General features: G+C 45.2%; 1 protein-coding gene across 1 annotated transcript in view; it reads right to left on the minus strand.

The window, feature by feature from the left end:
* ano3 (anoctamin 3) overlaps positions 1-26,142 on the minus strand; it is a gene marked incomplete at its 5' end in the record, with an annotated part of 97,851 nt that overhangs the window by 46,305 nt on the left and 25,404 nt on the right. Inside the window, 8 exons of the mRNA XM_090215631.1 lie at positions 2,635-2,741; positions 6,928-7,062; positions 7,847-7,891; positions 8,135-8,235; positions 12,729-12,884; positions 13,589-13,818; positions 20,327-20,489; positions 22,415-22,569. Of these exons, the coding sequence (XP_090071757.1) occupies positions 2,635-2,741; positions 6,928-7,062; positions 7,847-7,891; positions 8,135-8,235; positions 12,729-12,884; positions 13,589-13,818; positions 20,327-20,489; positions 22,415-22,569 (1,092 nt within the window). The remainder of the gene's footprint in view (positions 1-2,634; positions 2,742-6,927; positions 7,063-7,846; positions 7,892-8,134; positions 8,236-12,728; positions 12,885-13,588; positions 13,819-20,326; positions 20,490-22,414; positions 22,570-26,142) is intronic.

The following is a 26,142-nucleotide window of genomic DNA, read 5'->3' on the forward strand; positions in this document are numbered from 1 at the left end:
ATAAACAGATGTTGTGGCAGAATCAGAATTCTTTAGGTAACATTGATAAATAATATGTTTATTCATTTTCATTAGCATGTTTATGTGGGTAAAAGTAACTTGGGCCCAGAGAGGGGAGAGGTCAGGTTTGTCTTATCTGTGAATGTGTCTGTAACTATTCCTAAACCATGTGAAGGGATGGTGTGATTAATGGGGAACCAGTTAGGTGGCTCCACAATGTCTGTGTGCCAGTCACTCCTCTCCGTGAGCTTGTCCAGGAGGGATTGTATTTTTGATGGGAGTGTCTAGAATTGACAATTGATATATGCCATTGGATGAGGTAATGTTTGGGTCTTAAGTGGTACCAAGATAAGAACTTAGTTTAGGAGACCAAACTGAACGATAATTTATAGCCAATGCTGTCTGGCTATGTGTGTCTTTGCTATAAAGGATCTCAGTTGCCATTATGGTATGTAAGGACTCTCAGAGAATTAATTTATAGACACTGAATTGATCTGAGAGTCACAGGGCTATGGTGAAGCTCATATAATTAAAGATGGACTTTATGATAACTCTGACTTGTGTGTGGATTGCTCTCTCATGATTTGGTAATACAGGAAATTTCCACAACACAGAGAAGGTCAATGGTGAGCTAGTTATGTTCGATGGCATTAGCCCCGCCCCACAATCAAGGCAAAGCTACATATACTGCTACAGGTATTCAACAGTCTTGGGGTAATTCCAGGTTTATTTTTATTTATTTATTTAACCTTTATTTAACTAGACAAGTCAGTTAAGAACAAATTCTTATTTACAATGACGGCCTAGGAACAGTGGGTTAACTGCCTTGTTCAGGGGAAGAACGACAGATGTTTACCTTGCCAACTCGGGGATTCGATCTAGCAACCTTTCGGTTTATACAATGCATTTGGAAAGTATTCAGACCCCTCAACTTTTTTCCACATCCCCCCCCCAAAAAAAATAATCTCCCTCATTAATCTACACACATAATAAATCCCATAATGACAAAGAAAACAGGTTTTTCTAATTGTTTAATCCATTTTAGAATAAGGCTGAACCCCGCCCTGATCTTTAGAGATTATCAGATTATCAAATTTATGTTGAGAGTTCACGCCTTTGAGTTTGAGAAAGATTGGGATGAACAGGTGCCTCTTATGTTGTTTGCAGTGTGGGAGGTTATTCAGGAATGTCTCGGTATTAGTCTTAATTAACTCTTGTTCGGGACATCATGTCAGATTCATTTGATCTTGCTGAGAGAGAGAGAGAGAGAGGTTGTTGCAGGGCAACACATTAAACAAAAAAACTGAACTGTTGAAGCACGTTAGCTCTTTTCGATACAGTTTGCACCGCACCTGGGAGAAAGTGGAGAAGGCGCAAATTAAAATTAAATCGAAAAAGTCCCAAAACCGCACTTTCGATGTGAGTTGACCAAGTCCTGGTTTTGTTACCCGTTGCAAGCTCACTTTTCAGGCCCTTACCCCATAGTGAATAGTAATAAATACATCTGGATTACATCATCAGGAGCACAGGGACCAAAAATCTGTCTGAGTCATGTCAACATGTTGGAACCATACTTCACCCGCTACGATCGGAGAAGTCGATGGAAACCGCTAGTGATGTTCTGCCTGTGGCCACTGCTGTCACCGTAGAATATAGTCTCCCTCAAGAGCACGAGGAAAGCTCAATACAACCGTCCTTCAAAGAACTACACTGGATTTTACGCAAACTAGAAACCCCATATCCTGAGGCAACATTTATTGTAGCTGGGGATTTTTAGCAAATTTGAGTAAAACTCTATCAACACATTGACTGTAGTACTCGCCTTGGAAAAACATTGGACCACTGCTAATCAACTTTCCGCTACCACGGACTGTGGGCTCTCGCAAGGCTGCCGGCCCAAATGGCATCCCTAGCCGCGTCCTCAATTAATGTCCTTGAGTGGCCCAGCCAGAGCGTAGACTTGAACAAGATCGAACATCTCTGGAAAGACCTAAAAATAGCTGTGCAGCGACGCTCCCCATCCAACCTGACAGAGCTTGAGAAACTCCCCAAATACAGCTGTGCCAAGCTTGTAGCGTCATACCCAAGAAGACTCAATGCTGTAATCGCTGGAAAAAGTGGTTCAACAAAGTACAGAGTAAAGGGTCTGAATACTTATGTAAAAGTTATATTTAAGTTAATTATTTAAAAAAATGGTTTTTCTTTGTCATTATGGGGTATTGTGTGTAGATTGAAAAGGGAAAAAAACGATTTAATACATTTTAGAATAAGGCTGTAACATAATAAAATGTGGAAAAAGTGAAGGGGTCCGAATAGTTTCCCGAATGCACTATAGATAGATAGCGTAGCTCCGTAGATAGATAGATAGATATAGATAGCGTAGCTCCGTAGATAGATATATATAGATAGCGTAGCTCCGTAGATAGATAGATAGATATAGATAGCGTAGCTCCGTAGATAGAAAGAGATATAGATAGCGTAGCTCCGTAGATAGATAGATAGATAGATAGATATAGATAGCGTAGCTCCGTAGATAGATAGATAGATATAGATAGCGTAGCTCCGTAGATAGATAGATAGATATAGATAGCGTAGCTCCGTAGATAGATAGATATAGATAGCGTAGCTCCGTACCCATCTTAGACTTCCCGTCCTCATACTTGGTGCGTTGGAGAACATGGTGGACTATTCTGCTTCTGGTGGAGTTGGAGAAGAACGTCTGTCTGTTGTTGATGGTAAAACTGAGAGAGGAAAGTCAAACCAACAAAAGGTCAGCATTATTATGATATGGTAAATCATCCATATAACTGCAGAGAGAACCAACAGTCACTCTTCAGACACTCAGTCACTCCCTCCCTCTCGACGTCGATTAACCACCGAACCTGGGACCCCACGTCACACAGTATAGCTTCCGTCCCTCTCCTCGCCCTCACTTGGGCTCGAACCTGGGACCCCACATGTAACACAGTATAGCTTCCGTCCCTCTCCTCGCCCCTACCTGGGCTCGAACCTGGGACCCCACATGTAACACAGTATAGCTTCCGTCCCTCTCCTTGTTGTCATAGAGTAAAGAAAGGGGGAGTTGTCATAGAGACCGTAAAGAAAGGGGGAGTTGTCAGAGACCGTAAAGAAAGGGGGAGTTGTCAGAGACTGAAAAGAAAGGGGGAGTTGTCAGAGACCGAAAAGAAAGGGGGAGTTGTCATAGAGACCGTAAAGAAAGGGGGAGTTGTCATAGAGACCGTAAAGAAAGGGGGAGTTGTCATAGAGACCGTAAAGAAAGGGGGAGTTGTCAGAGACCGTAAAGAAAGGGGGAGTTGTCAGAGACCGAAAAGAAAGGGGGAGTTGTCAGAGAGACCGTAAAGAAAGTGGGAGTTGTCAGAGAGACCGTAAAGAAAGGGGGAGTTGTCAGAGAGACCGTAAAGAAAGGGGGAGTTGTCAGAGAGACCGTAAAGAAAGGGGGAGTTGTCAGAGACCAAAAAGAAAGGAGGAGTTGTCAGAGACCGAAAAGAAAGGGGGAGTTGTCATAGAGACCGAAAATAAAGGGGGAGTTGTCATAGAGACCGGAAAGAAAGCGGGAGTTGTCAGAGACCATAAAGAAAGGGGGAGTTGTCATTGAGACCAAAAAGAAAGGGGGAGTTGTCATAGAGACTGGAAAGAAAGGGGGAGTTGTCAAAAAGACGGTAAAGAAAGGGGGAGTTGTCAGAGACCGTAAAGAAAGGGGGAGTTGTCATAGAGACCGTAAAGAAAGGGGGAGTTGCCAGAGACCGAAAAGAAAGCGGGAGTTGTCAGAGACCGAAAAGAAAGGGGGAGTTGTCAGAGACCGAAAAGAAAGGGAGAGTTGTCATAGAGACCGGAAAGAAAGCGGGAGTTGTCATAGAGACCGGAAAGAAAGCGGGAGTTGTCAGAGACTGAAAAGAAAGGGGGAGTTGTCAGAGAGACAGTAAAGAAAGGGGGAGTTGTCATAGAGACCGAAAAGAAAGGGAGAGTTGTCATAGAGACAGGAAAGAAAGGGGGAGTTGTCATAGAGACAGCAAAGAAAGGGGGCGTTGTCAGAGACAGTAAAGAAAGGGGGAGTTGTCATAGAGACAGTAAAGAAAGGGGGAGTTGTCATAGAGACGGCAAAGAAAGGGGGAGTTGTCAGAGACAGTAAAGAAAGGGGGAGTTGTCATAGAGACAGTAAAGAGAGTGTTGTCATAGAGACGGTAAAGAAAGGGGGAGTTGTCAGAGACAGTAAAGAAAGGGGGAGTTGTCATAGAGACAGTAAAGAGAGTGTTGTCATGGAGACGGCAGCTGCCATTATGAGCTGGACTATAGCATCTTTATTTGCAGTCATTCTATCATCATTCCGTCCTCTGTTGCCTCTAATTCACACAAACAGATAACATTTCATTCAAGCTAGTCTATTTGATGGGAGGATTGAGATGCTAGCAGGGGAGTTTATCATAACAGAGACAGAACACTGCCGTCACTGTCTAAAGATAACTTCATCTCTTCCTCCTCCAGTGTAGCCTGTAATAAACACACATGAGCCAGTCTATCTCACAAGCTGTTTGTGTCAGATTGAGTGTTAGTGTTAGAGTGACTGTCAGAGTGTTGGAGTGACTGGGGTAAGGGTTAGGGTTAGGGGGTTGAGGTAAGAATTAGGGTTAGGGTAAGGGAGTTGAGGTAAGGGTTAGGTTAGAGGGTTGAGGTAAGGGGGTTGAGGTAAGGGTTAGGGTAAGGGGGTTGAGGTAAGGGTTAGGGTTAGGGGGTTGAGGTAAGGGTTAGGGTGTTGAGGTTAGGGTTAGGGGGTTGAGGTAAAGGTTGAGGTAAGGGTTAGGGGGTTGAGGTAAGGGTAAGGATAGGGGGTTGAGGTAAGGGTTAGGGTTAGGGTACGGGGGTTGAGGTAAGGGTTAGGGTTAGGGTACGGGGGTTGAGGTAAGGGTTAGGGTAAGGATAGGGGGTTGAGGTAAGGGTTAGGGTTAGGTTAGGGGGTTGAGGTAAGGGTTAGGGGGTTGAGGTAAGGGTTAGGGTAAGGTTAGGGGGTTGAGGTAAGGCTTAGGTTAGGGGGTTGAGGTTAGGGTTAGGTTAGGGGGTCGAGGTTAGGGTTAGGTTAGGGGGTTGAGGTTAGGGTTAGGTTAGGGGGTTGAGGTAAGGCTTAGGTTAGGGGGTTGAGGTAAGGCTTAGGTTAGGGGGTTGAGGTTAGGGTTAGGTTAGGGGGTCGAGGTTAGGGTTAGGTTAGGGGGTTGAGGTTAGGGTTAGGTTAGGGGGTTGAGGTTAGGGTTAGGTTAGGGGGTTGAGGTTAGGGTTAGGTTAGGGGGTTGATGTAAGGCTTAGGTTAGGGGGTTGAGGTAAGGCTTAGGTTAGGGGGTTGAGGTAAGGCTTGGGTTAGGTTAGGGGGTTGAGGTAAGGGTTAGGGGGTTGAGGTAAGGGTTAGGGTTAGGTTAGGGGGTAGAGGTAAAGGTTAAGGTTAGGGGGTTGAGGTTAGGGGGTTGAGGTAAGGGTTAGGTTAGGGGGTTTAGGAAAAGGCTTAGGTTAGGGGGTTTAGGAAAAGGCTTAGGTTAGGGGGTTGAGGTAAGGGTTAGGGTTAGGCTTAGGTTAGGGTTAGGCTTAGGTTAGGGGGTTGAGGTAAGGCTTAGGTTAGGGGGTTGAGGTAAGGCTTAGGTTAGGGGGTTGAGGTTAGGGTTAGGTTAGGGGGTTGAGGTAAGGCTTAGGTTAGGGGGTTGAGGTAAGGCTTAGGTTAGGGGGTTGAGGTAAGGCTTAGGTTAGGGGGTTGAGGTAAGGCTTAGGTTAGGGGGTTGAGGTAAGGCTTAGGTTAGGGGGTTGAGGTAAGGCTTAGGTTAGGGGGTTGCGGTAAGGCTTAGGTTAGGGGGTTGAGGTAGGGCTTAGGTTAGGGGGTTGAGCTAAGGCTTAGGTTAGGGGGTTGAGCTAAGGCTTAGGTTAGGTGGTTAAGGTTAGGCTTAGGTTAGGGGGTTAAGGTTAGGCTTAGGTTAGGGGGTTGAGGTAAGGGTTAGGGGGTTGAGGTAAGGCTTAGGTTAGGGGGTTGAGGTAAGGCTTAGGGTTAGGTTGGGGGTTGAGGTAAGGCTTAGGGTTAGGTTGGGGGTTGAGGTAAGGCTTAGGTTAGGTTGGGGGTTGAGGTAAGGGTTAGGTTAGGGGGTTGAGGTAAGGGTTAGGTTAGGGGGTTGAGGTAAGGGTTAGGTTAGGGGGTTGAGGTAAGGGTTAGGTTAGGGGGTTGAGGTAAGGGTTAGGTTGGGGGTTGAGGTAAGGGTTAGGTTGGGGGTTGAGGTAAGGGTTAGGTTGGGGGTTGAGGTAAGGGTTGGTTAGGGGGTTGAGGTAAGGGTTAGGTTAGGGGGTTGAGGTAAGGGTTAGGGTTAGGGTTAGGGGGTTGAGGTAAGGGTTATGTTGGGGGGTTGAGGTAAAGGTTAGGGATAGGGGGTTGAGGCAAGGGTTAGGGATAGGTTTGGGGGTTGAGGTAATGGTTAGGGATAGGTTTGGGGGTTGAGGTAAGGGTTAGGGTTAGGGTTTGGGGGTTGAGGTAAGGGTTAGGGTCTGGGGGTTGATGTAAGGGTTAGGGTTAGGGGGTTGAGGTAAGGGTTAGGGTCTGGGGGTTGATGTAAGGGTTAGGGGGTTGAGGTAAGGGTTAGGGGGTTGATGTAAGGGTTAGGGATAGGTTAGGGGGTTGATGTAAGGGTTAGGGGGTTGAGGTAAGGGTTAGGGGGTTGATGTAAGGGTTAGGGGGTTGAGGTAAGGGTTAGGGGGTTGAGGTAAGGGTTAGGGTTAGGGGGTTGATGTAAGGGTTAGGGGGTTGATGTAAGGGTTAGGAATAGGTTAGGGGGTTGATGTAAGGGTTAGGGATAGGTTAGGGGGTTGAGGTAAGGGTTAGGGGGTTGAGGTAAGGGTTAGGGTTAGGGGGTTGAGGTAAGGGATAGGGTTAGGTATAGAACCTACTGGTGCATGCGTGCCCTGCTGAAGGGGGCTGTATAGCAGTCTGTCTCCTCTAGATCAGGTAAGGCCTCTTTGTCCAGCTTCATGGGGTTGCTGGGTAACCAACTCTTTATCTGACGACACCTCAGATGAAACCGGCTTCAGGGAGAGAGGACAGAGAAAAACAGATTAATTAACCAGGATTAGCCTAGTAACAGAACCACACAGGGTTTATTTACCAGGATTATACCAGATATCGTTTTATTTGATCAATGATAATCATTAAAATCACATAGAAATCACATTTAGCATTTTCACAGTCAAACACTCAATAGAAGACTGCATTATTATGTCTTGTTTACTTTGCAGCATACAATATTTAGTGATTCAGTGTGACTTATTATTGGGCTTAAAACAGTTTAATATCTCACATTCGTATACATAACATCTTTAAGTAGCAGGATAAACTAATCCTGAACTAATTCATTAAATCGTGCATTAATTCCTCTGGGGTAGAGCTCGATGCCAGTTTGACCCATTCACCCTCCGTGATCAAATCACGGTTTACCCTCTTCTACTTAACTCCCTGATGGCCCATCTTGCATCTCAATATAACAACCAGTGTAGCAGTGGGACTCTGGACTCCAGACCAAACTTCCCTGCCTTCTTGTCTGTGTCTTTCTACCTCTTATCGCTTTCTGTACATCCCCACTGTTCTCACTCTCGCCATTCTACAAATAAAAATAACAGCTACAGCTCACGGTGACGTCAACAGGGCCACTCCAGCTGTGTTACCGCGACTCGACCACGGGCTCAGCACCGTCACGGTGTTGAATGCTCCCGATCCTGTATTTCATTAGAAAGTGCTCTGCAGTGCTCAGACAGTCAAGCTCGGCATCACACTGTGCCCGAACCTAATAAGATATCACGTAAATCCACTTGCCTGCCCATAACTTTGCTCTTCCAATCCGTAAAGTACATTTTTTTCCTGAAAAAAAATAAATAAAAATGCAATAAATTAGAAGACGTTGTCGGTTGGGTGGAAGAATCCCAACGGATCAAGCCATACAAAGAGCTCATCAAACGTTATTGAACGAGCTGTCGTTATAGATGTTTATGAATAGTTGTTAAGCGCTTATGTCACGTATTATAATGCATTATGTATAGCTCACGAGGCGTTATAAATGTGTTTATAATGCATTATGTAGAGGGAATTCGTAGGAAGTGCTACCTGAATGGCATCCTGATATTCATCTGCTCAGCGTATTTACAGAGAGTGTCCCAGGGAACATGGATCTTCACAAACAGGATGTCGGTGTCGGTCAGAGACGGCTTTCGAGGGGACGAAATTGGAAATTAGCTTGTGACAAAGACTGGCATCTGACAATATTTGAGAATGTCGTGACGAAGACACGATGACAATATTTGAGAATATGATCACGAGTGCCACCCCCCACTGGGCAAAAAAACGGGTTGAATCAATGTTGTTTCCACGTCATTTCAACAACAACAACAACAACAACAACAACAACAAAAGGTACGTGATGACGTTGAATCAATGTTGTTTCCACGTCATTTCAACAACAACAACAACAACAACAACAACAACAACAACAACAGGTACGTGATGACGTTGAATCAATGTTGTTTCCACGTCATTTCAACAACAACAACAGGTACGTGATGACGTTGAATCAATGTTGTTTCCACGTCATTTCAACAACAACAACAAAAGGTACGTGATGACGTTGAATCAATGTTGTTTCCACGTCATTTCAACAACAACAACAACAACAACAACAACAACAACAGGTACGTGATGACGTTGAATCAATGTTGTTTCCACGTCATTTCAACAACAACAACAACAGGTACGTGATGACGTTGAATCAATGTTGTTTCCACGTCATTTCAACAACAACAACAGGTACGTGATGACGCTGAATCAACGTGGGAAAATTGATTGGTAAATAGTCATCAATGCTTTTTGTTTTCGCTAGATGTTTCACCTAAATCAAATGGCCACAGGGTTTTTTGTTGAATTCACGGTGAATTCATGTTGCCAAATCAACCAAAGGAGACGTTGAACAGACCGTACGTGCCCAGTGGGATACCAAATTTACCAAAATAGTAAAATAATACTTGTTAAAACAAATTCAAGGCATTGTCTAAACAATTCTCTGTAGTTTCTGTATCAAAAATACAAAGACAAATGCAAACTTTGTCATTAGTACAGAGCTGTAAGAGCAATGTGGGAAGAGTATGTACTATTTTAATGTAGTACACAGTAGTAGAGTATGTACTATAGTAGAGTATGTACTATTTTAATGTAGTACACAGTAGTAGAGTATGTACTATAGTAGAGTATGTACTATTTTAAATGTAGTACACAGTAGTAGAGATTATACTATATTAATGTAGTATACAGTACTGGAGTATATACTATATTAGTGTAGTTGTAGTATACAGTAGTATCGTATATACTATATTAATGTAGTTGGAGTATATAGTAGGAGAGTATGTACTATATTAATGTAGTTGTAGTATACAGTAGTAGAGTATATACTATATTAATGTAGTTGTAGTATACAGTAGTGGAGTATATACTATATTAATGTAGTAGTAGTATACAGAGGTAGAGTATGTATTATATTAATGTAGTATACAGTAGGAGAGTATGTACTATTAATGTAGTATACAGTAGGAGAGTAGGTACTATATTAATGTAGTATACAGTAGGAGAGTATATACTATATTAATGTAGTTGTAGTATATATTAGGAGAGTATATACTATATTAATGTAGTTGTAGTATACAGTAGGAGATGATATACAATATTAATGTAGTTGTAGTATACAGTAGGAGAGTATATACTATATTAATGTAGGTGTAGCATACAGTAGGAGATGATATACAATATTAATGTAGTTGTAGTATACAGTAGGGGAGTATATACTATATTAATGTAGTTGTAGTATACAGTAGGAGAGTATATCCTAAATTAATGTAGTTGTAGTATACAGGAGAGTATATCCTATATTAATGTAGTTGTAGTATACAGTAGGAGAGTATATCCTATATTAATGTAGTTGTAGTATACAGTAGGAGAGTATATACTATATTAATGTAGTTGTAGTATACAGTAGGAGAGTATATCCTATATTAATGTAGTTGTAGTATACAGTAGGAGAGTATATACTATATTAATGTAGTTGTAGCATACAGTAGTAGAGTATATACTATATTAATGTAGTTGTAGTATACAGTAGGAGAGTATATACTATATTAATGTAGTTGTAGCATACAGTAGTAGAGTATATACTATATTAATGTAGTTGTAGTATACAGTAGGAGAGTATATCCTATATTAATGTAGTTGTAGTATACAGTAGGAGAGTATATACTATATTAATGTAGTTGTAGTATACAGTAGGAGAGTATATACTATATTAATGTAGTTGTAGTATACAGTAGGAGAGTATATACTATATTAATGTAGTTGTAGTATGCAGTAGTAGAGTATATACTATATTAATGTAGTTGTAGTATACAGTAGTAGAGTATATACTATATTAATGTAGTTGTAGTATACAGTAGGAGAGTATATACTATATTAATGTAGTTGTAGTATACAGTAGTATAGTATATACTATATTAATGTAGTTGTAGTATACAGTAGTAGAGTATATACTATATTAATGTAGTTGTAGTATACAGTAGGAGAGTATATCCTATATTAATGTAGTTGTAGTATACAGTAGGAGAGTATATACTATATTAATGTAGTTGTAGTATACAGTAGTAGAGTATATACTATATTAATGTAGTTGTAGTATACAGTAGGAGAGTATATACTATATTAATGTAGGTGTAGTATACAGTAGTAGAGTATATACTATATTAATGTAGTTGTAGTATACAGTAGGAGAGTATATCCTATATTAATGTAGTTGTAGTATACAGTAGGAGAGTATATCCTATATTAATGTAGTTGTAGTATACAGTAGTAGAGTATATCCTATATTAATGTAGTATACAGTAGTAGAGTATATCCTATATTAATGTAGTTGTAGTATACAGTAGGAGAGTATATACTATATTAATGTAGGTGTAGTATACAGTAGGAGAGTATATACTATATTAATGTAGTTGTAGTATACAGTAGGAGAGTATATACTATATTAATGTAGTTGTAGTATACAGTAGTAGAGTATATACTATATTAATGTAGTTGTAGTATACAGTAGTAGAGTATATACTATATTAATGTAGTTGTAGTATACAGTAGTAGAGTATATACTATATTAATGTAGTTGTAGTATACAGTAGTAGAGTATATCCTATATTAATGTAGTTGTAGTATACAGTAGGAGAGTATATACTATATTAATGTAGTTGTAGTATACAGTAGGAGAGTATATACTATATTAATGTAGTTGTAGTATACAGTAGGAGAGTATATACTATATTAATGTAGTTGTAGTATACAGTAGGAGAGTATATCCTATATTAATGTAGTTGTAGTATACAGTAGGAGAGTATATACTATATTAATGTAGTTGTAGTATACAGTAGGAGAGTATATCCTATATTAATGTAGTTGTAGCATACAGTAGGAGATTATGCTACCCTTCCTCTTTCTCCAGCATCAGCTCACATGCTCCTCTAGTCTACATTACACTGAACAAAAATATAAACGCAACATGTAAAGTGTTGGTCCCATGTTTCACGAGCAGAAATAAAATATCCTATATGCACAGAAAGTGTATTTCTCTCAAATTTTGTGCAGAAATGTGTTTACATCCCTGAGCATTTCTCCTTGGCCAAGATATTTCACACCTGTCAGGTGGTTGGATTATCAACAAGCCCGATTTTAACAGCATGTTCATTACACAGGTGCACCTTGTGCTGGGGGACAATAAAAGCCACTCTAAAATGTGCAGTTTTGCCACACAACACGATGCCACAGATGTCTCAAGTTTTAAAGGAGTGTGCAATTGACATGCTGACTGCAGAAACGTCCACCAGAGCTGTTTCCAGATGATTAAATGTTAATTTCTCTACCATAAGCCACTTCCAACATCGTTATAGAGAATTTGGTAGTACGTCTAACTGCAGACCACATGTGACCACGCCAGCCCAGGACCTCCACATCCGGCTTCTTCACCTACGGGATCGTCTGAGACCAGCCACCCAGACAGCTGATGAAACTGAAGTGTATTTATGTCTGTAATAAAGCCCTTTTGTGGGGAAAAACTCAGTCTGATTGCCTGGGCCTGGCTCCTAATTGGGTGGGCCTATACCCTCCTAGACACACCCTTGGCTGTTCCCCTGCCCAGTCATGTGAAATCCATAGATTAGGGCCTTATTTATTTCAATTAATTGATTTTCTTATCAGAACTGTAACTCAGAAAAACACGTTGAAGTTGTTCCGTTTATATTTTTGTTCAGTATATATACCATGGGGCAACTAGATTCAGCCGCGGGCCGATTTCTTTCAGGAGTGGAAGGCCGGAACGTAATTATAATAATTCGTACACTGCAAATTGACCACAACTAAGCCCAAAAAGAGATTACATTTGAAAATAACAATCATTTCATACCTTTATTACATTGGGAAATGATCAGATTCGTAGGAATATTAAATTAAACTTATTATTAGCTGAATTCCTAAGTGATATTAGTAAAAAGAAATGTAAACCCAAAACCAAAACTAAAATCCCCACCCCCCCAAAAAAAGTCTAACTCGCGGGCCGGTTTTAGCCCAGCGGGCCGCCTGTTGCCGTCACTCTGACCCCTGTTCGAGTATAGTATATGTACCCTACCACTTTCTCCAGCATCAGCCCCTCAGCTCTCAGGTTCCTCTCAAAGGTGACTCTCTTTTCCACCAGAGGACTGGACTTCCTATAGACCAGGATGTAATCGATACGCTTCTTCCCATCTCTGAACATCAGACCGGACGGCTGCCCTGGGTTGGTCCCCTACGGAAATAACCGTTTATCAGGAATAGACCTTCATAACACATCCAAAAGCAATTCATTAACACACTTATGTCAACAACTTTTTTTTTTTTTTCTTCAACTAAACTCATAATCATATTAATAACCTCAAATAAATTTATGTTTTAAATAGCATTTAAGTGTGGTGCAAAGCAGAGTGACTTCATTAATGTTTGATAGTTAGCCTCAATCAAAGGTTTCAATGCTGCGTAACTGTGAGACATGGAAAAAGATTGGTGCAGGGTCATTCTGGTTATTGGGTGGGTGTGGAAAAAAGGGCCATCTGGAGCTCGTCCGAGAGGCTGGCTTTGAGCCCTCACCTGCAACGTACTTATGTGCTGATTGACATAGATCTACCAACTCTAGGGTTGTCTGGTCAGAACGCAACTTTGAGGCCCATAACTGTAAGCTTTGTCACCACACACACACACACACACACACACACACACACACACACACACACACTTGTGTGGTCTTAATTTAATGGTAAGGGAATCGGTTAGGAAACAGCATGTGAATAGTCCATCAGCATGTAAACACGCTAACTTGAGGTTGTCAAGGAAGGAGCCCAGCTGTGCGTCCAAGCGTCCCGATTGGTTGGAATAGCCGGGTGATTGACATGCCTGACGGCCAATCACATTGAGAGGGCCGGCCTTTCTTTTAATGTGTGCTTGTGTTTGTGGTACCTGAAGCGAATCTGCTCGTGCCTCTAATTTGGCTCGGATGGCAGGTTTCTGAATGAGAAACGACTCGTCTGTCCTTCCTGCCTTGTACGCACTAGCTTCTGACTCCTCCCCATAGTTGTCCTTCACAGCTTCTGACTCCTCCCCATAGTGGAACTTCACAGCTTCTGACTCCTCCCCATAGTGGTCCATCACAGCATCTGACTCCTCCCCATAGTGGTCCTTCGCAGCTTCTGAGAGACAGATACAGGATGATCAGTAAACGGTCAAGACAGACAGACAGACAGACAGACAGACAATGTGCTACACATTGTTGTTTTACCAGGCTGCACAACGCTCCTCAGCTCGGCCACAAAGAACAGCAACAACACTGTTTTCCCCCTCTGCCATCAAGTGTAACATGTGCTACACATTGTTGTTTTACCAGGCTGCACAACGCTCCTCAGCTCGGCCACAAAGAACAGCAACAACACTGTTTTCCCCCTCTGCCATCAAGTGTAACATGTGCTACACATTGTTGTTTTACCAGGCTGCACAACGCTCCTCAGCTCGGCCACAAAGAACAGCAACAACACTGTTTTCCCCCTCTGCCATCAAGTGTAACATGTGCTACACATTGTTGTTTTACCAGGCTGCACAACGCTCCTCAGCTCGGCCACAAAGAACAGCAACACTGTTTTCCCCCTCTGACATCAAGCGTAACATGTGCTACACATTGTTGTTTTACCAGGCTGCACAACGCTCCTCAGCTCGGCCACAAAGAACAGCAACAATACTGTTTTCCCCCTCTGACATCAAGCGTAACATGTGCTACACATTGTTGTTTTACCAGGCTGCACAACGCTCCTCAGCTCGGCCACAAAGAACAGCAACAATACTGTTTTCCCCCTCTGACATCAAGCGTAACATGTGCTACACATTGTTGTTTTACCAGGCTGCACAACGCTCCTCAGCTCGGCCACAAAGAACAGCAACAACACTGTTTTCCCCCTCTGACATCAAGCGTAACATGTGCTACACATTGTTGTTTTACCAGGCTGCACAACGCTCCTCAGCTCGGCCACAAAGAACAGCAGCAACACTGTTTTCCCCCTCTGACATCAAGCGTAACATGTGCTACACATTGTTGTTTTACCAGGCTGCACAACGCTCCTCAGCTCGGCCACAAAGAACAGCAACAACACTGTTTTCCCCCTCTGACATCAAGCGTAACATGTGCTACACATTGTTGTTTTACCAGGCTGCACAACGCTCCTCAGCTCGGCCACAAAGAACAGCAACAATACTGTTTTCCCCCTCTGACATCAAGCGTAACATGTGCTACACATTGTTGTTTTACCAGGCTGCACAACGCTCCTCAGCTCGGCCACAAAGAACAGTAACACTGTTTTCCCCCTCTGACATCAAGCGTAACATGTGCTACACATTGTTGTTTTACCAGGCTGCACAACGCTCCTCAGCTCGGCCACAAAGAACAGCAACAACACTGTTTTCCCCCTCTGACATCAAGCGTAACATGTGCTACACATTGTTGTTTTACCAGGCTGCACAACGCTCCTCAGCTCGGCCACAAAGAACAGCAACAACGGTGGTGGGGCGGCCAGTGGCACTGTTTCTTTAAAAACCCTTTTTGTTCCCATTCCTCTGTCAAAGATAGTCAACACATTTTTATTTTACATTTATTTAACAAGACAAGTCAGTTAATATGAACAAATCATTATTTTCAATGACGGCCTGGGAACAGTGGGTTAACTGCCTTGTTCAGGGGAACAGTGGGTTAACTGCCTTGTTCAGGGGCAGAACGACAGATTTTTACCTTGTCAGCTCTGGGATTCGATCTTGCAAACTTTTCGGTTACTGGTCCCAACGCTCTAACCACTGGGTTACCTTCCACCCCTCCACTCTAACCACTAGGTTACCTGCCGCCCCTCCACTCTAACCACTAGGCTACCTGCCGCCCCTCCACTCTAACCACTAGGCTACCTGCCGCCCCTCCACTCTAACCACTAGGTTACATGCCGCCCCTCCACTCTAACCACTAGGTTACATGCCGCCCCTCCACTCTAACCACTAGGCTACCTGCCGCCCCTCCACTCTAACCACTAGGCTACCTTCCACCCCACGTTCCTGAAAGGTGTTAAAACGACCCGTCGCGACTAAGACCAGGGTTCTACATACATTTACACAGGATCTAGCTCACAGAGATATAATGACATGGACTTGAAATGGGGATACCCATTCTAGTAATACTATTTCTGTGATCCAGTCATTATGGAACAGCCTGTACAGAGCACTAATCATCATCTTACATGACTTATGTTATGACGACGTAAAACAAAATGGTGTCGTGACCTGACGATTCAGACCTGACAGCAAAAAAAAACAGATCTGGCACCAGAGTGTATTTTCCCTGCTGGATCGTGCTCAGAATAGACAGTCTCCCGTCCCAAACGGCAACCTATCCCCTAGAGTGGTCAAAGGTAGTGCACTATGCAGGTGAATTTTGGGGATGCATCCAGGGACTTCTGAGTCATGCTAAACTGCTCATTTGAATGTGAATGGTATTTGAGTGAATTCTCCCACCGCTACAGATGTCCTTATTAGAGGAGAATGATTTTTCTTCTCCCCTCACAGCGGTGACATCTATCTTATCCACTGTGGCTTAACGCGGTGTGTTGCTCACCACACCACTGCATAGTTTTCCCCCCACGCCTCACAGTGACGCTAACGTTTAAAACAACCACCGCTTTACAAAACACCCCCTGAAGATGTATCATCTCAAATCAATACCATGTCTAAGCAATGTCACTGTCACTATGAAATTCAATTAAACGTTTTTTATTTTATTTTTTTAGGTAGTGGATACTCAACCGGTATAGTCAAAGGTTATGGTTAGGGTTAGGTTTACGGGGCTTGAGGTAAGGGGTAGGTTTACGGGGCTTGAGGTTAGGGTTAGGTATACGGGGCTTGAGGTTAGGGTTAGGTATACGGGGCTTGAGGGAAGGGTTAGGTTTACGGGGCTTGAGGTAAGGGTTAGGTTTACGGGGCTTGAGGTTAGGGTTAGGTTTACGGGGCTTGAGGTAAGGGTTAGGTTTACGGGCTTGAGGTTAGGGTTAGGTTTACGGGGCTTGAGGTAAGGGGTAGGTTTAAGGGGCTTGAGGTAAGGGTTAGGTTTACGGGGCTTGAGGTAAGGGTTAGGTTTACGGGGCTTGAGGTTAGGGTTAGGTTTACGGGGCTTGAGGTAAGGGTTAGGTTTACGGGGCTTGAGGTAAGGGTTAGGTTTACGGGGCTTGAGGATAGGGTTAGGTATACGGGGCTTGAGGTTAGGGTTAGGTTTACGGGGCTTGAGGTAAGGGGTAGGTTTACGGGGCTTGAGGTAAGGGTTAGGTTTACGGGGCTTGAGGTAAGGGGTAGGTTTACGGGGCTTGAGGGAAGGGTTAGGTTTACGGGGCTTGAGGATAGGGTTAGGTATACGGGGCTTGAGGTTAGGGTTAGGTTTACGGGGCTTGAGGTAAGGGGTAGGTTTACGGGGCTTGAGGTAAGGGGTAGGTTTACGGGGCTTGAGGTAAGGGTTAGGTTTACGGGGCTTGAGGTAAGGGTTAGGTTTACGGGGCTTGAGGTAAGGGTTAGGTTTACGGGGCTTGAGGTAAGGGTTAGGTTTACGGGGCTTGAGGTTAGGGTTAGGTTTACGGGGCTTGAGGTAAGGGTTAGGTTTACGGGGCTTGAGGTAAGGGTTAGGTTTACGGGGCTTGAGGTAAGGGTTAGGTTTACGGGGCTTGAGGTAAGGGTTAGGTTTACGGGGCTTGAGGTAAGGGTTAGGTTTACGGGCTTTGAGGTAAGTGTTAGGTTTACGGGGCTTGAGGTTAGGGTTAGGTTTACGGGACTTGAGGTAAGGGTTAGGTTTACGGGGCTTGAGGTAAGGGTTAGGTTTACGGGGCTTGAGGTAAGGGTTAGGTTTACGGGGTTTGAGGTAAGGGCAAGTTTAAACGGGTATATGTTTACGGAACCATTGGAAGCACTGAAAAAAAATCTGCCTGTTTTTTTTTTTTTTTAATACCAGCACAACATAATGTATTTTACAGACTGCCAGAGCTAACAATGAATAAAATCATGATCACGTTGTCATCATCATAAACAAATCTCACATGATGGTGAATTAAGTACCAGTCTATTCAGTGGATTAAGTACTGATATGATAAACAGTAAACAGTCCATGATAAACAGTAAACAGTCCATGATAAACAGTAAACAGTCCATGATAAACAGTAAACAGTCCATGATAAACAGTAAACAGTCCATGATAAACAGTAAACAGACAATGATAAACAGTCCATGATAAACAGTAAACAGACAATGATAAACAGTAAACAGTCCATGATAAACAGTAAACAGTCCATGATAAACAGTAAACAGTCCATGATAAACAGTAAACAGTCCATGATAAACAGTAAACAGTCCATGATAAACAGTAAACAGTCCATGATAAACAGTAAACAGACCATGATAAACAGTAAACAGACCATGATAAACAGTAAACAGTCCATGATAAACAGTAAACAGTCCATGATAAACAGTAAACAGTCCATGATAAACAGTAAACAGACAATGATAAACAGTCCATGATAAACAGTAAACAGACAATGATAAACAGTCCATGATAAACAGTAAACAGACCATGATAAACAGTAAACAGACCATGATAAACAGTAAACAGACCATGATAAACAGTAAACAGTCCATGATAAACAGTAAACAGACCATGATAAACAGTAAACAGACCATGATAAACAGTAAACAGACAATGATAAACAGTAAACAGTCCATGATAAACAGTAAACAGACAATGACAAACAGTCCATGATAAACAGTAAACAGACAATGATAAACAGACCATGATAAACAGTAAACAGACCATGGTAAACAGTCCATGATAAACAGTAAACAGACCATGATAAACAGTAAACAGACCATGATAAACAGTAAACAGACCATGATAAACAGTAAACAGACCATGATAAACAGTAAACAGACCATGATAAACAGTAAACAGTCCATGATAAACAGTAAACAGACAATGATAAACAGTCCATGATAAACAGTAAACAGACAATGATAAACAGTCCATGATAAACAGTAAACAGACCATGATAAACAGTAAACAGACAATGATAAACAGTAAACAGACCATGATAAACAGTAAACAGACAATGACAAACAGTAAACAGACAATGACAAACAGTAAACAGACAATGACAAACAGTAAACAGTCCATGATAAACAGTAAACAGTCCATGATAAACAGTAAACAGTCCATGATAAACAGTAAACAGACCATGATAAACAGTAAACAGTCCATGATAAACAGTAAACAGTCCATGATAAACAGTAAACAGACCATGATAAACAGTAAACGGACCATGATAAACAGTAAACAGACCATGATAAACAGTAAACAGACCATGATAAACAGTAAACAGTAAACAGTCCATGATAGTGAGTAGCAATTACAGTGTAGAAAGTGGACCATCAATCTACACTACAGGACCAAAAGTATGTGGACAACTGAACGTCGAACATGTCATTCTAAAATCATGGGCATTAATTTGGCGTTCCAATTCATCCCAAAGGTGTTTGATGGGGTTGAGGTCAGGGCTCTGTGCAGGCCAGTCAAGTTCTTCCACACCAATCTTGACAAACAATTTCTGTATGGACCTCGCTTAGTGCATTGTCATGCTGAAACAGGAAAGGGCCGTCCCCAAATTTGCCCCAAAGTTGGAAGCAGAGAATCGTCTAGAATGTGATTGGATGCTGTTGCGTTAACTATTCCCTTCACTGGAACTAAGGGGCCCGAACCACGAAAAACATCCTCAGACCATTATTCCTCCTCCACCAAAATGTACAGTTGGCACTATGAATTTGGGCAGGTAGAGTTCTCCTGGCATTCGCCAAACCCAGATTTGTCCGTCGGACTACCAGAATGCACAATTCAAATGTCGGACAGTGTGGCTTTTGGTTAAAATAACACCAGATCCTTAACATTGACAGCCATGTCTGCCAGAGAATGTGTTTCCACTTCACAATAACAGCACTTACAGTTGACCGGGGCAGTTCTAAGCAGGGCAGAAATTTGACTGACTTATTGGAATGGTGGCATCCTAGGACGGTGCCACGTTGAAAGTCACTGACCTCTTCAGTAAGGCCATTCCTCTACCAATGTGTGTCTATGGAGATTGCATGGGTGCGTGCTCGATTTTATACACCTGTCAGCAATGGGTGTGGCTGAAATAGCCTGAATCCACTAATTTTACGGGGTGTCCACATACTTTTGTATATATATTATATGTCATGATGCTGTCGCCGAAAACTGGTCTCACCCTGCATCAACCCATCATGACCTTGTTAGACCTACAGTATGTGAGGGATGTGGGTTTACTTCCTCCAGGAATCACACTACACTAAAACTGGTCTCACCCTGCATCAACCCATCATGACCTTGTTAGACCTACAGTATGTGAGGGATGTGGGTTTACTTCCTCCAGGAATCACACTAAAACTGGTCTCACCCTGCATCAACCCATCATGACCTTGTTAGACCTACAGTATGTGAGGATGTGGGTTTACTTCCTACAGGAATCACACTAAAACTGTACGTACTAACCGCACTGTTAAAGTTGTTGTAGAATACGTCTAAAAACTCCGACAGGCTGTGAGGAGAACGGACAGACATACCGACTGACTGACCTGTCTTTGAGGGGATGAGGGTGCAGGAGGTGCTGTGACTGTGGGTCAGAGGCTGGGTCTGGGCTTGTAGCTGACGGTGGTCCTTTCCCTGGGCCTGGTGCTGTAACCAGGGGTCGACCTGCTGGGTCTGGAGCTGGGCACGTGTCTGGTCCTGGAGATACGGCTGCAGATGGAAGAGGGAAAATAGATCCAGCTAGTCGGCTGTACCGGCTCCAAAACTCATCTATTTATTGTCCTGTAGCTTCTCATGGCTCTCTCTCATCTCACTGTGGTAGGCATATAGTGAGCAATATGTTTGGAATATCGAATCGCAATCCATATAGAATCATGATACATACAGTGCATTCAGAAAGTATTCAGACCCCTTGACCTATTCCACATTGTTACGTTACAGCCTTATTCTAAAATTGATTAAATTGTTTTTTCCCCCCTGATCAATCTACCCACAATACCCCATAACGACAACGCAAAAACAGGTTTTAGACACGTTTGCAAATTTATAAAAAATATCACATTTACTTAAGTACTAGAAACCGGAAGGTTGCAAGTTCAAATCCCCGAGCTGAAAAGGTACAAATCTGTCGATGTGCCCCTGAACAGGCAGTTAACCCACTGTTCCTAGACCAGTTAACCCACTGTTCCTAGACCAGTTAACCCACTGTTCCTAGACCAGTTAACCCACTGTTCCTAGACCAGTTAACCCACTGTTCCTAGACCAGTTAACCCACTGTTCCTAGACCAGTTAACCCACTGTTCCTAGACCAGTTAACCCACTGTTCCTAGACCAGTTAACCCACTGTTCCTAGACCAGTTAACCCCACTGTTCCTAGACCAGTTAACCCACTGTTCCTAGACCAGTTAACCCCACTGTTCCTAGGCCATCATTGAAAATAAGAATGTGTTTTTAACTGACTTGCCTAGTTAATTTTTTTTATACCCTTTACTTTGTTGAAGCACCTTTGGCAGCGATTACAGCCTCGAGTCTTCTTGGGTATGACGCTACACGCTTGGCACACCTGTATTTGGGGAGTTTCAGCCGCTGAAAAACATCCCCACAGCATGATGCAGACATCACCCTGCTTCACTGTAGGGATAGTGACAGGTTTCCTCCAGAAATGACGCTTGGCATTCAGGCCACAAAGTTCAATCTTGGTTTCATTAGAGCAGAGAATCTTGTTTCTCCATGGTCTGAGAGTCCTTTAGGTGCCTTTTGGCAAACTCCAAGCGGCCTGTCATGTGCCTTTTACTGAGGAGTGGCTTCCTTCTGGCCACTCTACCATAAAGGCCTGATTGGTGGAGTGCGGCAGAGATGGTTGTCCTTCTGGAAGGTTCTCCCATCTCCACAAAGAAACTCTGGAGCTCTGTCAGAGTGACCATCGGTTGCCAGTTCTAGGAAGAGTTCATGGCTTGGTTTTTGCTTGGACATGCACTGTCAACTGTGGGACCTTATTTAGACAGGTGTGTGCCTTTCCAAATCATGTCCAATCAATTTAAATTTACCACAGGTGGACTCCAATCAAGTTGTAGAAACATCTCAACTATGATCAATGGAAACAGGATGCACCTGAGCTCAATTTCTAGTCTCATAGCAAAGGGTCTGAATACTTATGTAAATAAGGTAATTTTTTAATTTTATTTTTATAAACCTGTCATCTCTTTGTTAGTGTAGATTTATGAGGAAATACATGAATTGAATCCATTTTAAAGGTTGTAACGTGACAAAATGTAGAAAAGGGCGAAGGGGTCTGAATACTTTCCGAATGCACCGTCCATAGAATCACAATATGTATTGAATCGTGTCATTGGATCTCAAACCTCTGCTCCTCGGGGGTTAGGGTTAGGGTTAGGGTTAGGGTTAGGGTCTGCTCCTCGGGGGACCCCCAGTCATTACAGTTTGTTATCTATTCCAGAGCAAGCACACCTGATTCAAACTCGTCAACTAATCAAGGCCTTGATTAGATTAATCCGGGAAACTAGTTCAAGGCTACAACAAAATGGTGAAACTGAGGGTTCCAGAGAAGTGTTTTTTTTTTTTTACCTAGTGACTTAAGTAATGTGATAAAATACCCTGCCAACTCCCAACCCTACCGGTGTCTGGGGCTCGTCGTCGGGGGTGCAGGGCATGGACAGAACGTGGCTGAGGCTCTGTGGGTGTATCTGGTTCTGAGCCAGGCAGGGCAGACTGCGACGGGACGGCTTCAGCTTCTTCTCCTTCAAGATCTCACTGATGCTTGTGTGCATGCCTGGAGGAGGGATGGGGGGTTGGGGAGAGGAGGAGAGGGGGGGGGGGTGTAGAGGAGGAGGAGAGAGGGGGGGGATGTAGAGGAGGAGGAGAGGGGGGGGGGGTGTAGAGGAGGAGGAGAGAGGGGGGGGATGTAGAGGAGGAGGAGAGGGGTGGGGATGTAGAGGAGGAGAGAGAGGGGTGGGGAGAGGAGGAGAGAGGGGGGGATGTAGAGGAGGAGAGAGAGGGGTGGGGAGAGGAGGAGAGAGAGGGGGGGATGTAGAGGAGGAGGAGAGAGGGGGGGTGTAGAGGAGGAGGAGAGAGGGAGGGGGGGTGTAGAGGAGGAGGAGAGAGGGGGGGGTGTAGAGGAGGAGGAGAGGGGTGGGGATGTAGAGGAGGAGGAGAGGGGTGGGGATGTAGAGGAGGAGGAGAGGGGTGGGGATGTAGAGGAGGAGGAGAGAGGGGGGGGGATGTAGAGGAGGAGAGAGAGGGGTGGGGAGAGGAGGAGAGAGGGGGGGATGTAGAGGAGGAGGAGAGAGGGGGGGATGTAGAGGAGGAGGAGAGAGGGGGGGATGTAGAGGAGGAGGAGAGAGGGGGGGGATGTAGAGGAGGAGGAGAGAGGGGGGGATGTAGAGGAGGAGGAGAGAGGGGGGGATGTAGAGGAGGAGGAGAGAGGGGGGGATGTAGAGGAGGAGGAGAGAGGGGGGGATGTAGAGGAGGAGGAGAGAGGGGGGGATGTAGAGGAGGAGAGAGAGGGGTGGGGAGAGGAGGAGAGAGAGGGGGGGATGTAGAGGAGGAGGAGAGAGGGGGGGTGTAGAGGAGGAGGAGAGAGGGAGGGGGGGTGTAGAGGAGGAGGAGAGAGGGGGGGGTGTAGAGGAGGAGGAGAGGGGTGGGGATGTAGAGGAGGAGGAGAGGGGTGGGGATGTAGAGGAGGAGGAGAGGGGTGGGGATGTAGAGGAGGAGGAGAGAGGGGGGGGGATGTAGAGGAGGAGAGAGAGGGGTGGGGAGAGGAGGAGAGAGGGGGGGATGTAGAGGAGGAGGAGAGAGGGGGGGATGTAGAGGAGGAGGAGAGAGGGGGGGATGTAGAGGAGGAGGAGAGAGGGGGGGGATGTAGAGGAGGAGGAGAGAGGGGGGGATGTAGAGGAGGAGGAGAGAGGGGGGGATGTAGAGGAGGAGGAGAGAGGGGGGGATGTAGAGGAGGAGGAGAGAGGGGGGGATGTAGAGGAGGAGAGAGAGGGGTGGGGAGAGGAGGAGAGAGGGGGGGATGTAGAGGAGGAGAGAGAGGGGTGGGGAGAGGAGGAGAGAGAGAGGGGGGATGTAGAGGAGGAGAGAGAGGGGTGGGGAGAGGAGGAGGAGAGAGGGGGGATGTAGAGGAGGAGGAGAGAGGGGGGGATGTAGAGGAGGAGAGAGAGGGGTGGGGAGAGGAGGAGGAGAGAGGGGGGATGTAGAGGAGGAGGAGAGAGGGGGGATGTAGAGGAGGAGGAGAGAGGGGGGGGTGTAGAGGAGGAGGAGAGAGGGGGGGTGTAGAGGAGGAGGAGAGAGGGGGGGATGTAGAGGAGGAGGAGAGAGGGGGGGATGTAGAGGAGGAGGAGAGAGGGGGGGATGTAGAGGAGGAGGAGAGAGGGGGGGATGTAGAGGAGGAGGAGAGAGGGGGGGTGTAGAGGAGGAGGAGAGAGGGGGGGATGTAGAGGAGGAGGAGAGAGGGGGGGATGTAGAGGAGGAGGAGAGGGGTGGGGATGTAGAGGAGGAGGAGAGAGGGGTGGATGTAGAGGAGGAGGAGAGAGGGGGGATGTAGAGGAGGAGGAGAGGGGTGGGGATGTAGAGGAGGAGGAGAGAGGGGGGATGTAGAGGAGGAGGAGAGGGGTGGGGATGTAGAGGAGGAGGAGAGAGGGGGGATGTAGAGGAGGAGGAGAGGGGTGGGGATGTAGAGGAGGAGGAGAGAGGGGGGATGTAGAGGAGGAGGAGAGGGGTGGGGATGTAGAGGAGGAGGAGAGGGGTGGGGATGTAGAGGAGGAGGAGAGAGGGGTGGATGTAGAGGAGAAGGAGAGAGAGGGGTGGGGAGAGGAGGAGAGGGGGGGGGTGTAGAGGAGGAGGAGAGAGGGAGGGGGGGGTTGTAGAGGAGGAGGAGAGAGGGGGATGTAGAGGAGGAGGAGAGGGGGGGGGATGTAGAGGAGGAGGAGAGAGAGGGGTGGGGAGAGGAGTAGAGGGGGGGGGTGTAGAGGAGGAGGAGAGAGGGGGGGGGGTGTAGAGGAGGAGGAGAGAGGGAGGGGGGGGTGTAGAGGAGGAGGAGAGAGGGGGGGTGTAGAGGAGGAGGAGAAAAAGGGGGGTGTAGAGGAGGAGGAGAGAGGGGGGGATGTAGAGGAGAAGGAGAGAGAGGGGTGGGGAGAGGAGGAGAGGGGGGGCGGGGTGTAGAGAGGAGGAGAGAGGGAGGAGGGGGGGTGTAGAGGAGGAGGAGAGAGGGGGGATGTAGAGGAGGAGGAGAGAGGGGGGATGTAGAGGAGGAGGAGAGAGGGGGGATGTAGAGGAGGAGGAGAGGGGTGGGGATGTAGAGGAGGAGGAGAGAGGGGGGGATGTAGAGGAGGAGAGAGAGGGGGGGATGTAGAGGAGAAGGAGAGAGAGGGGTGGGGAGAGGAGGAGAGAGGGGGGGATGTAGAGGAGGAGAGAGAGGGGTGGGGAGAGGAGGAGAGAGGGGGGGGGTGTAGAGGAGGAGGAGAGAGGGGGGGTGTAGAGGAGGAGAGAGAGGGGTGGGGAGAGGAGGAGAGAGGGGGGGATGTAGAGGAGGAGAGAGAGGGGTGGGGAGAGGAGGAGAGAGGGGGGGGTGTAGAGGAGGAGGAGAGAGGGGGGGGGTGTAGAGGAGGAGAGAGGGGGGGGTGTAGAGGAGGAGGAGAGAGGGGGGGGGTGTAGAGGAGGAGAGAGGGGGGGGATGTAGAGGAGGAGGAGATAGAGGGGGGGGGGGGGGGTGTAGAGGAGGAGAGAGGGGGGGGGGGATGTGGAGGAAAATGTCCAATACAACATACTGTACGTTGGTAAAATCGTTATCAACCTACTCTGCAAAAAAATATATACATTTTCGTGTGCAGATGAAACCCAGATTAGCATTGTATAATTGATTAATTTATGCATACACTTTGCTGTCTCTGAAAAATGTTGGCTAAAGATTTTAAAATGTAATGATATTGAACTCAAAAGCATGCATCTACTAGTGCACGCACCCACACATGCACACACAGCCAAACCCCCTAAAACTGCAGTGCTGCCTACAATTATTGCTCAGAGCCCAGACGGAGGTGATGCCCCAGAGCTTCTCCCCGCAGAAGCGGTTTCTAAACAATCAATGCAGTTTCTCTCTCTCTCTGCTTGGCAACATATCAAAGAACACAGGCTACGTCCCAAAATGGCACCTGATTCCCTGATTAGTGCTTAGGGTGCCATTTAGGACTCACTCCATCTGTTAGGTTCACAGAGGGGTGTTCAGGCGTCATTAGTGACATAAGCTAAATGTCTAGCTACTAAAACTAAAATCTTAACTTCAATTGATATTTGCATTTCTTTGAATTAGAGCTTTAAAAAAAAAAACACTCAAAGCCTCTAAGCC

Source organism: Oncorhynchus mykiss, chromosome 2, assembly GCF_057628025.1.
Source record: "Oncorhynchus mykiss isolate SJ-2025 chromosome 2, ASM5762802v1, whole genome shotgun sequence".
In the NCBI taxonomy this organism is placed as follows: domain Eukaryota; kingdom Metazoa; phylum Chordata; class Actinopteri; order Salmoniformes; family Salmonidae; genus Oncorhynchus; species Oncorhynchus mykiss.